This window comes from Anthonomus grandis, chromosome 22, assembly GCF_022605725.1.
Source record: "Anthonomus grandis grandis chromosome 22, icAntGran1.3, whole genome shotgun sequence".
Lineage (NCBI taxonomy): Eukaryota > Metazoa > Arthropoda > Insecta > Coleoptera > Curculionidae > Anthonomus > Anthonomus grandis.
In genome coordinates, this window is record NC_065567.1 from 46,384,164 (window position 1) to 46,399,917 (window position 15,754).

General features: G+C 32.9%; 1 protein-coding gene and 1 long non-coding RNA gene across 2 annotated transcripts in view; one reads left to right on the forward strand and one right to left on the reverse strand.

The window, feature by feature from the left end:
* Positions 1–15,754, forward strand: part of LOC126748606 (la-related protein 1B) — a 129,504-nt gene that overhangs the window by 29,541 nt on the left and 84,209 nt on the right. The window contains exon 4 of the mRNA XM_050457960.1: positions 9,044–9,236. Coding sequence (XP_050313917.1) covers positions 9,044–9,236 — 193 coding nt within the window. The remainder of the gene's footprint in view (positions 1–9,043; positions 9,237–15,754) is intronic.
* Positions 423–1,157, reverse strand: LOC126748609 (uncharacterized). Its single transcript, XR_007664775.1, has 3 exons — positions 889–1,157; positions 667–801; positions 423–614 (listed from the first exon to the last, which is right to left on the reverse strand). It is a non-coding gene; the product is annotated as an uncharacterized LOC126748609 (long non-coding RNA).

The following is a 15,754-nucleotide window of genomic DNA, read 5'->3' on the forward strand; positions in this document are numbered from 1 at the left end:
GTTATTTTGTTGAAAACATGGTTTTATTGTCTTAAATAAACCAAGAAAAAAAGTTTAGAGTTTCCACCGGGGTTAAAGGACCGCGCCTTTGCTGGAAATGTGTATTTTTCATACGGTTCCTCTGTTCTTGGAACTCAACGTGTTAGCACTTAATTTTTTCAGTTCTCACATAAGTTTCAGTTGTGTGTTAGTTGTGTTTTACATTTAATAAATCGTTACGTTAAATATGTCTAATAAGAAGCCTTCTAATTATAATTATTTCGATATGAATTTAACTGAGTTTAAACATTTAGTATGCAAGAAGTAGTTTAATTAGAAATAAATTGAGATTAAACTTTAGAATGGTGTGTGAAAATGTATAAGGGAATTTTCTACCCTGTAGGTTGATAATTTTAAGGGGACTGTATTTAAAGTTTAACAGCATTAAATAATAATTTATTTAAGTAGGTATAATATGTAAACAAAATATATATTAAACATATCCACAACATGAGTATGTCAAAATGGTACTCACTGGTACACTGATCTTTAGGGGCCCCTGCTCAGCCAGGAGACTATCTTTTTCTTCGTATTGTTATTTGGTTAACTTTCAAAATTTAATAGCTCGAACTTTCCTACAAATCATAAAACACTCAATTTTAAGTAATAACGTTTACACAATTATACCATAAGCCTTTCACATTTTTTTTTTGCTGAAAGATGTACGAAATGATCACTTGTGCACGCACTAAATAAAACAAGCTGGTAAAAGCCAAACGGTCGAAGTTTCATTGTTATAGTCGATCTCAGTGCTATCACCTGCTAAGAAGCAAAAGTTAGTGTAAGATTAAATTAAATTTATAAGATTAAATTCAGAACATGTAAAGGCATCTCATAATTTACGCTTACCATACTAAAGAACAGTTCTATTTTCCAATCTTTCGATCTTATAAATGAGCATATTTTGTATTGTCCAACTTTATTTCATTTATTAAGTTATTTAATTTAAATAACCTAAGATGATACAAGGTAAAGTCCACTAGTAGCCTCTAGTGGCATAATTAAAGTCCCCCTCTAGTTGGGGAAAAAGCCAGGCAGCAGCTCTCTCGCACTTAATTTATCTTGCAGAAATGTCATCCATATCAACTTATAATTTATCCAATTATAAGCTGTTATAACACTAATGTATAGTTTTCTTAGAAATGATTTTGTTTATTAGTTATTTGATTAATTTATCTTATCTCACCTTATTTATGTTGATAAGATAAATTATTTATTTAGAAAGTAATTTTATATGGTTAAAAGTTAGGGTCAGGGTGAGTAAAACTATTGAAAAAAAAAACAAAACGAACCTGTAGTGCCAGAACACCCGACGGTTTTAAGACGTTTATGAATTGGCCAGGTGTTTAACCCGTGAGGGAAAACTTAAACATGGACCTGAGGGACATACAGTTAAAAAAGGGCTGGAAGATTTTTGTCCACAAATAAAAAGGCCAATCTTTTAATCAAGAGTAATGCATTTCGATGAGTTTACTCATCATCAGACTCTTTTCATGTTGTTGTTCAATTGTTGTACTACATAAATTTTGAAGGGGTGAAATTTATGTATCTTTAAAATTCTGCGAATGCTTGTACGAGATATGCGACAACCTACAGGTAATGAATTACCTGGTGCCTAATGTAGGGTCCATATTGACGCCCAAAACAACAAATTCCATAGGTTCGTTTCCAACTATCATTGATTTGGAGCGATTGGTTTTCGTTTTGCAACTGATCCTGTCTCCCTAAACTTCGCCACCAGCTCTATTGTGTATTTTCGGTGAATATGATTATCTGGATTCATTTGATTAAATATCTGACTCGCAACATCACCACATTTTCCATTAGCACACACTACCATTTTCGTAATACAATCAGCGATATCCATGGGCGTTAAGGCAACTCATAACTCCTCCTGCCTAAGGGACGAGCTTATGGAAAGCATTAAAGTGCAAAAAACGGAAGTACTAGCTTCTAGTAGAAGAGATAGATAGACGTTAATTACTAGTACGTTCAGTAGTAAAGTCCAAAAGCTGGATTGGTGAAAGTACACGGGTTGGTTGAGAGCGTGGTCTTCTATATTATTGTGCAATTGTTTGAAAATAATTATTTAAATTCTCGATTATAGAAAGTTGAGTATTTAATGAAGCTTTTCAGTTGTTTTCGTTTTGAAGAATCAAAGCTTGATCCAAGTTGCCGGTTAATCTTTTAAGAATATATTTATCAATCAGACCAAAGCCATTTATCATATATATTACTCGTTTCGCTCTATTTTTAAATAAAAGTGGATTTATTTGTAGAAGTTGTGTTTTAATTGTGTCTTCTAGTGTTATTGCTAGTTTGTATGAGCTAATGAATTCTCTTGTAAATGTGGTAGTGCTTTCTATTGTCGCCATAATTTTATGAAGATTGTTATCTAAATTAGTATATTTGTTTAGTATTGATGTTTTGTCATAGATTTGTATAAATGACCAAAAGCTTCTGGTGTTTTGAGCATTTCCTAGTTTTAAAGGTTAAGTCCAGGGCTCTTTGTCAGGTCCGTGTATGGTATATCTGATAATGCATGTTGGAATAACCTGCAACAACGGGTATTTTTAACTCTTTTATTTGGATTATTTCGTTTTTGTTTGCTTTTGTCTGGTTTATTTTGAATTGGTATAGGTCTGGTCCTTAAGTATTTCTTTTATCGATTATTTATTGTTTTTGGGTTTCAATTCGGTCTTTTATGTCTTCATATGGATGTTTAATACGTTATGGAAAGAATGAGAAGAAGTTTGGTGTTTGAAGATAAAGTGTCAGAGGCCAAGAAGAAGTTTTCCTCCTCCCTATATAATCTACACAAACTTAATGATGAACTTAAAATTGAATTAACAAATTTAAAAAGTAAAGAATGTGAGTTACTGTCACTATTAAAAGTATGTGAAGAGGAAAAAATACATTTCAATATAGAAATCAATGAGTTAAATACCTTAAATAAAAATTTAATTGTAACAATAAAAACATTAGAAAATGAATCTGCAACCTATAAAACGCAAATAAATAAGTTACAAATGGAAGTTAATGATTTAACTAAGATGAATAAGAATATGATCCAGTCTATAAAGGTGTTGGAAGTTGAAAAAGATACTTGCTATTCCGATATTTGTGCATTAAAGGAACAGCTAAACTTATCTAGATTTGTTAATATACATTCTCCAACACAGTTACCATGTAGGCCAAATTCAACCGTTGATAATCGACCTAAGCTTCTTTTTGTGGGTGGAAATTGTAGTAGAGTGTTCCTGAAGAAATTGCGTCTGAAGTTTGAAGCTAACTACAAAGTCCAATGTTTCCTGAAGCCAGGAAGTACAAACAATGAACTGATTTATACTGCGTCATCTATGGTTAAGGAATTTACAGAAAATGATATGTTGATTTTAATGTTAAATGGTATTTGCTCATCATTCAATATTTTAAAAAGTTTTATACATTTACATAGCAATAGTTTAGTGATGACAAGCCCTTACATGTATCCAAACCATAATGTAATTTATAATAGCAATAAGGCTCTCTATAGAATATTTCACGCAAATAATATTAATCTAAATAGAATTTTAGAGTCTAATCATGCCACCAACTTTGGATCAGACTTTGGAATCATTAATGTATACCCATATTTTAAAGCATTTCAAAAGTAGCATTTCATCAAAAAATGTGTCCACAATAAAACCAAGTAATCAACCTGGACTTCTAGATACTGACTGTGATAGGGATTCTTTTTTATAGATAAATACACAGAAGATGAAGCTCACTCACATTTTATAAATAACATTGAAAATAAGCATGCGAAAAGTTTCAGTAGTTTTATTTTAAATATACAGTCTCTAAGAAATAAAATGGACGAGCGTCATCTTTTACTTGATTCATGTAATTTTCTGAGCACTGGTTAAAGCCTAACGAATGTTTCTTAATATCTAATTATATTCCTATATCAATTTTTTTTGGCAACAGTCCATACATGGAGGAACAGCTATTTTAGTTAAACAAACAATTGAAGCTTTTTTCTGTAAAATTAATAAAATAAAAAAGTATGATAGCTTTCTGTTGGAGAAGGTTTTTGAATTCTCCCTTTGTTTTTGTAAGCGATTTAATTTATATGTTCTTTGTGTTTATAGACCACCCACAGGAGATATTGGTATGTTCCTGGACAAACTTGATTCTCTATTATCCCAATTGTCTCTACACTCCATAGTTATATTGGCTGGTGACTTTAACATTAACTTCGCTGATGTAAGCTTGCCATCATATCATACATCCCTTTTAAGTATATTGGAATCTTATGACTTGAAGATGCATGTTCTTTCACTCACACGTATAACATCCTCATCTGCAACTACCATTGATTATTTGTGTACAAATTTAAATGATGTGTCATGTAGAGTACTCTCATCTGGTATTTCTGACCATGAAGCCATTCTGGCTAGGATTCCATGCAACACTGTATTTCCTTCATCTCATTATATAGGAAGAATTTTCAGCAGAGCAAATTTCAATGTTTTTTCTTCTACTACAGCTTTGGTTAATTGGAATGCAGTTGAAATGGCTCCTGACCCGTTTACTTTGTTATTTCATGTACTATGTGACAAGATCAATCAGTGTTTTCCTAAAAAGAGGCTTAAAATGAAAAATAGAAAACCATGGGTCACAGCAGGCCTCAGAACTTCAGCTAAAAACCTCCGTTTTTTGGCTAAGTTGTGCAAGTATACAACTAATGCAAACATTATTCTTTATCATCAGAAATATCGTAGTCTATACAGAAAGACGATAAAAGCAGCAAAGGTTAAATATTATAGTGAACACTTGAATGTGTTCTCAAATAGGCAGAGAGAATGTTGGTCAAGTATAAATGACTTCAGGCATTCTCACAAGAAAGTTTCAGAACCAGAAGTAAGACCAAATAGTCTAAATGATTATTACTGTAATATTCCTCATTTATTGGTCAAAGATGTGAATACTAATATTGATCCTTTGCATTATATTCAACAAGTGTCAGTCCAAAATTCTTTTATCCTGTTAGCCTTACTGGCGTTAGAGATGCAATTAAAAGCTTAAAAAACCATAAATCAGCTGGAGCTGATGGGATATCATCAAAATTACTACTCCTTTTGCCTGACTCAGCATTGAAAGCCTTAGCTTCTGCCATAAACAATTTCTTTCATAATGGCATCTTTCCAGCATGTTTGAAAGAGGCAGTGGTTATCCCTCTTTATAAGGGTGGAGATTTGAGTGAGCCTTGTAATTTCCGTCCAATTTCTATATTATCTACCCTCTTCAAGATAGTTGAAAAACTTGCAAAAATCAGAATTTTGTCTTTTTTGCAACATAATTGCATTTTATCTGCAAATCAGTTTGGATTTCAAACGGGAAAAGGGACTCATGACGCTGTTTTCGGCTTTTTGGAGAGTGTTTATGTGTCCTTAAATTCTGGAGAGTCCGCGGCGGCAGTGTTTTGGGATTTATCCAAGGCATTTGATTGTGTAGATCATGGAATACTGCTGTCTAAGCTCAATAATTATGGCTTTAGAGGTGTGGCATTGCAATGGCTGGAATCCTATCTGTCTAATCGTACCCAAAGAGTTACAGTATCTGGATGTTTATCCGATTCCAGATCCCTTAAAACTGGAGTACCTCAGGGTTCAGTGTTAGGACCACTATTATTTTTTCTCTATGTAAATGATTTGGGTTCATTAAAACTGCAGGGCAAAGTGGGTCAGTTTGCTGATGATACCACCATTTTATGGAATCATAGAGATTCTGATAGTGTTAGAGCCCAGGTTTTTAAGGATCTTAAGATTTTATCGGAGTGGTGTGCTGCAAACAGGCTTGTATTTAATGTGGGCAAAACCTTTATTATGGGATTTAAGTGTGACGTTCAGGGCCTTATATTTAGTAAAAACTCCCCCTTGCAAAACAAAGAAAGCTGTAAGTTCCTTGGTATTACCATTCATGGTCGCCTTCGCTTCGAAGATCATGATCAGGTCTGGATGCTTTGCAGTAAGAATGGCGGGGCATGAGCTGGGAGGGGTAGTTGTACGTTCAGTGTACTCTTCTCTTATTGAGTCCCATCTTCGTTATGGCTTGCCTTTTTGGGGTTTAAGCAACAAGGGATTATTAAACATAATTTTTGTGATTCAAAAAAAGGCAGTTAGATACCTATGTTCCGCTGGGTTAAGACATTCTTGTAAACCTCTCTTTATATCTCAAAAAATCCTAACTCTTTTTTCTCTTTTTATCTTAGAAACAGCTACTCTTATTCATAAATGTCCTAAACCTCCCTCTAACACTGGTCATATGACTCGCCAGGTTAACGATTTTCCCTTACCAATCCCTACATCCTTCCTCACCAAGAACTCACTTATATACCTTAGCAAAAAAATTTACAACCATGTTCCTCTATGTATCAGACAAATTTTAGAAGTTAAGAAATTAAAAAAAGGAATTAAAATCACTTTTATTATCCAGGGCATATTACAGCCTTGACGATTTTTTTAATACTTTTTGACCTGCGCTCTGACATCATTTTAGTGTTTTAGTTCTGTTTCCTATTAAATAATTTAATTTACTTCCTTTAAATTCTGTTTTATTGACAGCTTTACTTATTTTTTAATCAAATTTATCAAAAAGATGTTTTTTTTTAAATCTGTTTTGTTATAATTAATTTTGGTAATGTGTGTAAATTTTATGGTAAAGTGTTTTAGATGTTATGTTTGTTTGAAATTTGAAATTTAAATTGAATTTGGAATTTTTTAGTTTTTAGGATGCTTGTACACAAGATTTTGTTGTCTTACGTAATATAGCACATTTTCTTTCTTCTTTCTAATAGACATAGTCTGTGTATTTATGTATTTATTTATTAAAAAGATGTATTTATTAAGTCACAAGGATCTCTGCTATGATGTAAATTTTGTTGCTGTATGGATAGTTTTACCGTAAATTATTGGTATTTCAGCGAAAGGATTTTTTAATTTTCTTGCTTTAATATTAATATTAGCGTTTAATTGACTTAAGAGATCTGCACCTATTAGTCCATCAAATTTTTGTGAGAAATCAAAAAGGTTGAATTTTGCATATCTTAAAGTATTAAACATTTTGAAAATTGGAAGATTAGCCACTTCTTCACTTTGTTTTTTATAAAAGTTTGAAACCAATTCTATGCTAAATCTGATTTAATTAAACTTCGTGAACTTCATTCGATTAAAAAATAAGCGTTAATTTCGAGAATAATCAACACATAAGGAAGGCCTGATCGGATGTTATTAAGTAATATTATGTCTGGGGTTTTATTTGTTGAGCCTGAGTAAAATAAGTTTGGGTTAAGGTTTGAACAGATCTTCGCTGTAGTTGTTTAGGTTATGGTAATTATTATCAGTAGTATTTTCAGTGAAATACTGTTTCGCTGAAAATGTGAAGCAGCGCAATAATTACAAGGATCATGAATGTCACGATCGGAAGGTTCATAATAATTGTAATATTCTTCTAGATCATTAATGTGCCATAATTTGGTATATTCTATTCATTTATTTCCTGGGTATATATTTCTTGAAAATTTAATGGTTTTCTATTAATAACTATATTGCCTGAACTTGTATCCATTGGTGTGGGTTTGTCTTAATTATTACGAATTATATTTTTACGGCTTCGAATGGACGAAGTCTGATTAGCATTTATTGGAAATCTTTTAGGATAATTTAATTGGACTTTTTGCATTATAATTTGTGAAATTCTCTGGAGGTTGTAATTTTGTTGTGTCAATTGCAGTGGTTTTCGAAAAAAAATATTATGAGAAAACAGTGGATTTAGATTTGTATTTGGATAGGTTGGAAGGAGAATTTGAAATATTTTGTTGGGGTAATGAAAATTTTTTAGGTGGAATAATCATTCCTTGTGGTGAAAACGGATTACGTATGGGTTGAGGTTTTATAAAATGTTGGGACGGTTGTTGGGGTTTCGTGGGCATATTTATTGGTTGATTATTAAATTTATTTATAAATCTATGTTGGGGTAAAGGTTGTCTAGATTGAGTTTGATTTTTACTGAAATACAGAAAATTTTCTTCAGCTGCAAATGCTTGTTTTAGGATTGTCGGGTTTTTTAATCAAATTACAAGTTACATATGGTATGATAATCCAGCTAAAAAATGTTTTAATGGAAAGGTCGTCGTAATGTTCGATTTTAATTCGTTTTTCGGTTTCGTCAACGATTAAAGAACTGCAACGATTAAAGTTTTGCAAATAAGAGACTTCTTGCGTCTTGTAATTTCATAACAAATTTTAAGAGATGTTCATTTCTAAGTTAGTTAGTTAGTTGGAATCAATATGAAAAAATAATAGTTGTGTTTTTAAGTTTGTTAAGAAATGTTTACAGATATAATGAATTTTTGTAATAGTTTAGGATTACCGTTGAAATAAGGAATGTTATCAGCTTCGATTGTCTCTATTAAATTTAGTTCTTCAGGATTTTCTTCTGGTAAGGCAGGTAATAAGCTGTTTGCGAGATTTTCAATAGAACTTTCTTCGAGTGAATTCGTTTCAGTTTGACTAGATTCGGGGTTATTTATACATAAATCCGATAATTGTTTTAATAATTTTGCAATATTGGACATTAATTTATAGTATATACGTCAACATTAAAAATATTTGCAAAACCTTTATAATTAAAGCAATAACAATCACCCTGCTTGACGCAAGGTCATAGGCGCGCGACGCCCTCTTCGCCTGCAGCATGTCTATACGTCCAACTTTGCGTGCGTATACACAAAGTCGGTAAGCTTGGAAGCGATCGATGAGAGCATCGAACATCGAACGTGTATCATATGACGATTCGCAGTCGATTCGTGATCCTGTGCTGTTAAAAAGAAAATATATTACTATATAGGGTAGGCTTCACCCGATTAAGTTAAAGATAATTATTAAATAAAACATAGATTAAATCTTTCGCTTGGCAATAAGTAGGAAATTGTATTTTTCATGGTTATTTTTTTATTTAGCCTAGATCATTAACACCCACAAACTGCAGTGCACAAAGAGAACGAACCCATACGTCGCTCGACCAGCAACAGGGAATCTCTGATGACAAAAAAAAGAACTTAAAACATAAATGGGTGCCACTTGACATTGACTTAACCAAAGCCCACACAAACGATCGACGAAGGAAGAACCAAAATAACTACACTGATGCTGGTAAGCGTAATCTTTTTACATCCCACCGATATGAATCTTGGCCTCTGAATGTGTGAAATAAGTGAGTCAGCCACCACGATAGAAAGCCATAGAGAGTCAGAAACGACTGGTGCATTCCGCGTTAAATTATTAAAATGTTAGGAATATAAACATAAGTACTAAAAAACTTAATATTTTGTGTTTGGATCTCATTATTCTCGAATCGATATGAATCCACCAATGATAGCTAAAAAATAGCTGAAATCAATTCAAAGGCCAAGCTATCTTCGAAGAGCTATATTTATTAATTTTTATTTATACCGGGTGGTGCGTCGCCGAGCGGAACATAGCAAAACCCATGTAAATTTTAAGGGGGTCAATTATTGGCTTCCCTGTAAATTTTATAGAAAAAATGTAAGATAACTTTTTGAAGAGACCATTCTGGCAAACCCTTGTGCAAAGTTTCAAAAAATTTTAATAAGCGAATCTTGAATTATTCAATTAAACGTAATTGCAAAATTAGCAAATTTTCGGTTCAGGTAAAACCAAACGGGCACCAGTAAAATGAATATTGTCACTGACGTGAGGAAAAGTGTCAATAAATCAGTGACAGTCAATATTTGAAAACAAGTATGAATTATTCAATCGACGAAAAATAGTCATAATTAAGTGGCATTATGCGGGAAATAGTTTTAGAGTAGTATCTGAAATGTTTTTAGTTTATTTCCCCACTAAGCCCATTTCGTCCATTTCAACTATTAAACGTATTGTCAATAAGTTCGAGTCCAAAGATACCGTAATAAATAATTGTAAATGTTCAACTCAGGATATCGAGAATAGAGAGAACAACGAAGAAAGAGAGAACAGAGATCTTAATATTCTTCGAGTGTGGAGGAAAACAAGATGGTTAGTACGAAGGTTCTTGGGCAAGAGGTAAATAAACATCATACAACGGTATTGCGCACTTTAAAAAAATATATTATTCGTATAAATTCGAAAAACATCAAGAGCTGCAAGAAGGAGATGAAGAGCGAAGAATGGGATTTTGTTTTGAAATGATGGAATGAGCAAATAATGATAGGAATTCTTTAAGAAATATTTGTTTTACCGATGAATGTACATTTACCCTCAACAATGAACCAAGTGTTCAGAATTGCCGGTATTGGAGGCAAGAAAATGAACATCGCTTTGTTCATACTCGGACACAATGTCCCCAAAAAACAAATGTGTTCGTGAGAATTATCGGACACCATATCACTGGACCCTTTTTTATGGACTATAACCTAACAGCTGAAACCTATTTGGACTTATTTCAAAATCAAGTTGGACCCGCCTTGGAAGAAGTTGTTCAGGAAGATCAAATGATCTGGTACCAAATGAATGGTTGCCCGGCCCATAATGCCCGTATGGTTAGAGAGTGCTTGGAAAATGCTTTTAACGGCAATATTATTGGTCTTGGATACTTGCAGCCAGCCAGGTCACCTGATCTTTCACCGAGTGACTTCTTTTTGTGGGGTCATTTAAAAAGTGTAAAATTTGAGAACCTAAACCAGTTACAAAACGCTATTTCGTTAGAATGTAATAAAACTTCCCAATATCAACTTAGTAACGTTAAGGCGGCGTAGTCCTGCTCATTTGCCGCTTTTCCGACGTATAATACGCTCTCGTGATTGGTCACTTTTAGCATCTTAGAAAAGTACTTAAAAAAAAACCTCACATCAGCATGAGTTGAAAATTGGTCAAAGTGTTTCTTATTCGATTCCGCTCAGATTCACTATTTTGTTTGGCGATCCGTTATAATTTACATTTTGTGATTTGCTATTATTGGCTTCCCTCGTCAGCTGTTCAGGCCGGCTTGCATCTTGGTCGGGCGTTTTCACGTCGTTGCCAGTTTTACCGATGGTATTTTATTTACAGTTTATTAAATTTTAAGATAACCAGATCGAATATCACAAAACAAAATAGTGAATCTGTGCGGAATCGAATAAGAAACACTTTGACCAATTTTCAACTCATTCTGATGTGAGGTTTTTTTTAAAGTACTTTTCTAAGATGCTAAAAGTGACCAATCACGAGAGCGGATTAGATGTCGAAAAGCGGCAAATGAGCAGGACTACGACGCCTTAATGAATTTTATGATCGGTTAGGATATTATTTAGATGTTAATGGGGGGTTGTTTGAACATTTGATTAATTGATGTTTTTATTAATTCTCTATTATTTATAATAGATATTTTTAATAAAAAGTAGTTGTAATTAATAATAAAGTTATTGTATTTTATTTTATTTTATTTTTCCACACTTAGTGAAATATTAAGAGTTCTGTTCTCTCTTTTTTCGGATCTATTTTCGATGTTCGGAGTTAAACATTTACAATTATTTATTGCAATGTCTTTGGACTTGAATTTACTCGAACAATAGGTTTAATGGTTGAAATGGACCAGATAGACTTGATGGGAAAATAAATTGAAAATATTTCAGATACTGCTATTGGTTTAATTAGATTCTAAGTATGATAAAATTATTTTTTTAATAATCGATAACAATAATTGTTATTGGTTTAACTTCATCGTTATATTAAATAAAAGTTTAGATAAAAAAGTAATGTTACTTTGAATTTATGGTTGTGAGATTGATAAAACGAAAAAAAAAACAAAACATTTCTTGTATTCGGCTGTACGTCAGATTTGACAAAGCCTTATAACAAATTGTTTGCTGGTGGCTGGTTTCTGGTTTTACCTGAACCGAAAATTTGGTAATTTTGCAATTACATTTAATTGAATAATTCAAAATTCGCTTATTCAAATTTTTTGAAACTTTGCACGAGGGTTTGCCAGATTGGTCTCTTCAAAAAGTTATCTTACAATTTTTCTGTAAAATGTACAGGGAAGCAAATAATTGACCCCCTTAAAATTTAAATTTTTGGTTTTTTTAAACTAGAGGCTAACGCAGGCAAGATACTGTCTTTTCTCTTGACGAATTGCGACATTAGTTTGAAAATATAAAGAACAATTAAAATAATTCATAAGACTTAATCATAAATAATAAATCTATACAGGGTGTCCCAGCGAAAACGAAACAGAGCTATTTTCGGTATGAAAAAAAATTTTTTTTTTCAAAAATGTCGGACACGTCGATTTTATTTTTGAGGGGGGCAACTTTTCCTTACCAAGGCACCCTCATACCAGCAACCCCCTTCGAGGGGGTGGAATCACCCCTAAAATCCTAAATAGAAAGAGGGGTTGTATGATACCTTATTTTAAAGGTCTTTTAATTCTGAATATAACTGCCAAATTTGAAGTGGCTAAAATTATTTCTCTGGATAAAACAGCTTGTCAAAATTGCGGAAACAGCGAAAATGAAAAAGGTATTTTGAACTCTGTTTTGGATAATATTTTTAAAAGAACAAGGAAATCCTATTTTCGAAGGGGTCACATATTAATTAAGAGGCCACCTAATACCTGGAATCCTTTACGAGGGGTTGAAAGCACCCCTTAAATCTTAAACAGAAAGAGGGATCGTGTTATACCTTATGTTGAAAGCGTTTTCACTTTAAATTTAAATGGTGACTTCTGAGTGACTGATGGATTTCTTCTGGATATGAAAGCCAAATAAAATTCTGGAAAAAATGCTTTAAATAAACCTTTATGCCTGAAACCCTTTCTTACAATTTTTTTATTGGATCATTAAAACATGATTAAAAATTTATAAGTATTGTTAATATTATTGTTATTACACCTTATCAGCATATCATAAATAAAAACAAAATACCAAATAAAATGCAAACACAAGTATCTGAAGAATTTATTTAGCTTGCTAAATATCATTGGTACTTTTTTCATTAAAGCAGCATTTATTTAAATAGTTTTAAATTATTACCCAGTCTTTTACGTGTTGAAACACTGTTAGCAATGGTTTATTCTACTGCAGAGAGGGTTGAGATGATAGAGTTTTTCTTTCGGCATAACAATTGTGCCAATAGAACGGTACAAGAATTTAATGACCTTCATCCAGAAAAACGAGTCAACAGAAAACTAGAAATAGTTGCTAAATTTAGGGAATCTGGCAGTGTCTTAAATAAAAAGCGTGAGGTTCAAAATGCTGTTGTTGTCAATGAAGCAATGCAAATAACTATCCTAGGTCAACTTCATGCCGAGCCAGGAATAAGTGTCAGAAAATTGGCGACGTGTACAGGAGTAAGCAAAAGTAGTGTTCATAGGATACTTAAGCATAATAAATTCCATGCTTACAAAATTCATCTGATGCAAGAACTGAATGAGGACGATTTTGACAGACGAGTGCAATTTTGTCAATCGCTTAGTGATATGATAACTGTTAATCCGCGTCTTATTTACAACATTTGCTTTTCAGATGAATGTACTTTTTTTCTTAATGGCAACGTAAATCGCCATAACTGCCGCTACTGGTCAAATGCAAATCCGGGCCAGTTTCGTGAAGTTCATACCCAGTTCCCTGAGATGTTAAATGTTTGGGCGGGAATTTTGGGCGGCTTCATTGTTGGTCCGTTTTTTCTGCCCGGAAATTTGAGAAATGTACCGAGATCTCTTGGAAAATGCCGTATATCCAAGAATAGTAGAAGTAATGGAAGGCGGAAATCATTCTGATGATGATCAAGTCGTTTTCCAACAAGACGGAGCGGCTCCACATTATGCTGCTGGTGTGAGGCAATATCTTGATGAGATATTTCCTGATCGTTGGATTGGAAGGAGAGGACCTTTTATGGAATGGCCAGCTAGGTCACCCGATTTAACCCCATTAGATTTTTTTTATGGGGGCATTTAAAAACAAAAGTTTACGCTACCCAACCAGACACCCTAGAAGACTTACGCCAGAGAATTATAAAGGAGTGTCAGATGATAACACCTGAAGTTCTACAAAACGTCAGGCATCGTTTTGAGCAAAACCTGTATTCCTGCATGGAAGTAGGCGGGGCACAATTTGAACATTTAATAAATTGACGTAATTTAAATAAACTTGTTTTATTTAAAAGACACAAAAGGAAAAGGGTAGGTATTTCTTATCTCTCCACTTTTACTGGCAGTAAAGATATTTCTTGCTATTTTTATATCCACAAGATATCCATCAGTTACTCAGAAGTCACCATTTAAATTCAGAGTAAAAAGGCCTTCAAAATAAGGAATGACACGACCCCTTTTTCTATTTAAGATTTAAGGGGTGCTTTTAACCCCTCGTAAAGGGTTCCAGGTATTAGGGTGGCCTCTTAATTAATAAGTAACCCCTTTGAAATTAGGACTTCCTTATTTTTTTTAAAATATTATCCAAAACAGAGTTCAAAATACCTTTTTCATTTTGGCTGTTTCTACAATTTTGACAAGCTGTCATATCCGGTTAAAAAATTTTAGCCACTTCAAATTTGGCAGTTATGTTCAGAATTAAAAGACCTTTAAAATAAGGTATCACACGACCCCTCTTTCTATTTGAGATTTTAGGGGTGATCCCACCCCCTCGAAGAGGGTTACTGGTATGAGGGTGCCTTGGTAAGGAAAAGTTGTCCCCCTCGAAAATAAAATCGACGTGTTCGAGATTTTTGTAAAAAAATTTTTTTTTCATACCGCTTTGATCGCAAAATAGCTTTGTTTCGTTTTTGCTGGGACACCCTGTATATACGTAAAATAACTTCTTAGTCAATAATTTTTTGTAAAAAGTAATAACCCATTTTGTCATATGATTCAATATCCAAAAAACTGTGCAGCCTAGTGAGATCTGTAAAGTACACCTTTTTTGGTTAAAAAATATTGAAAAATAAATACTAAAATTAAAAACAAAAAAGTTAAAGGGGTTTCAAGTTGATGTCAATAGCACTCTACTTAAAACTATAGAAAGTTAGTAAGAACAAAAAAAAAACAAAAATTTTGTTTAAAGACCCCCGCATCACGGTTATACAGGACGTCCAAAATAAGAATAACCAGTATGGATCTGGGAAACGGTAGAAGATACAGGCTGGTATAATTAGAGAAAAGTTGCGCAATATAGTTTCCTTTTATAATAAAATATTATAAATTCCAAATACTTCCTAAATTTAAGGAAAAACTGAAATTTAGCATAATCGTTTTAACTTTTTCTGGCGTTATTTGAAAATATATGACAAAATTATTTATTAAATGAATACATTATTGTGACCACCTTTTCTCGCGTATACGATGACACCTTTAAATTTAAAATACGTTCTGTCTTTAGAGAGCCATCATCAACTTTGTTTTTCCTTGTCGGCGCTATATTGACCATTTGCAGTTTTAAATAGCCCTTTTCATTACTTATTCAATGAGGTATTTTGTATTTCGAACGAGGATTTAGGATCACTCCTATAATATTATTATGAAAATGTAAATACGTTAATAATTATTCTCCTAGTGTTTGTACTATTTTATTAGTATTCTGTAGTTAAAGTTGATTCGTAGGGTTTATTTAGGGTTCTAATTACGTTTGGTTTATTATTTTTATCTGTAGTGTCTAGTTTTTAAGTAGTTCATCTTGTTTGAGGGCCCATTTTGGCACCAA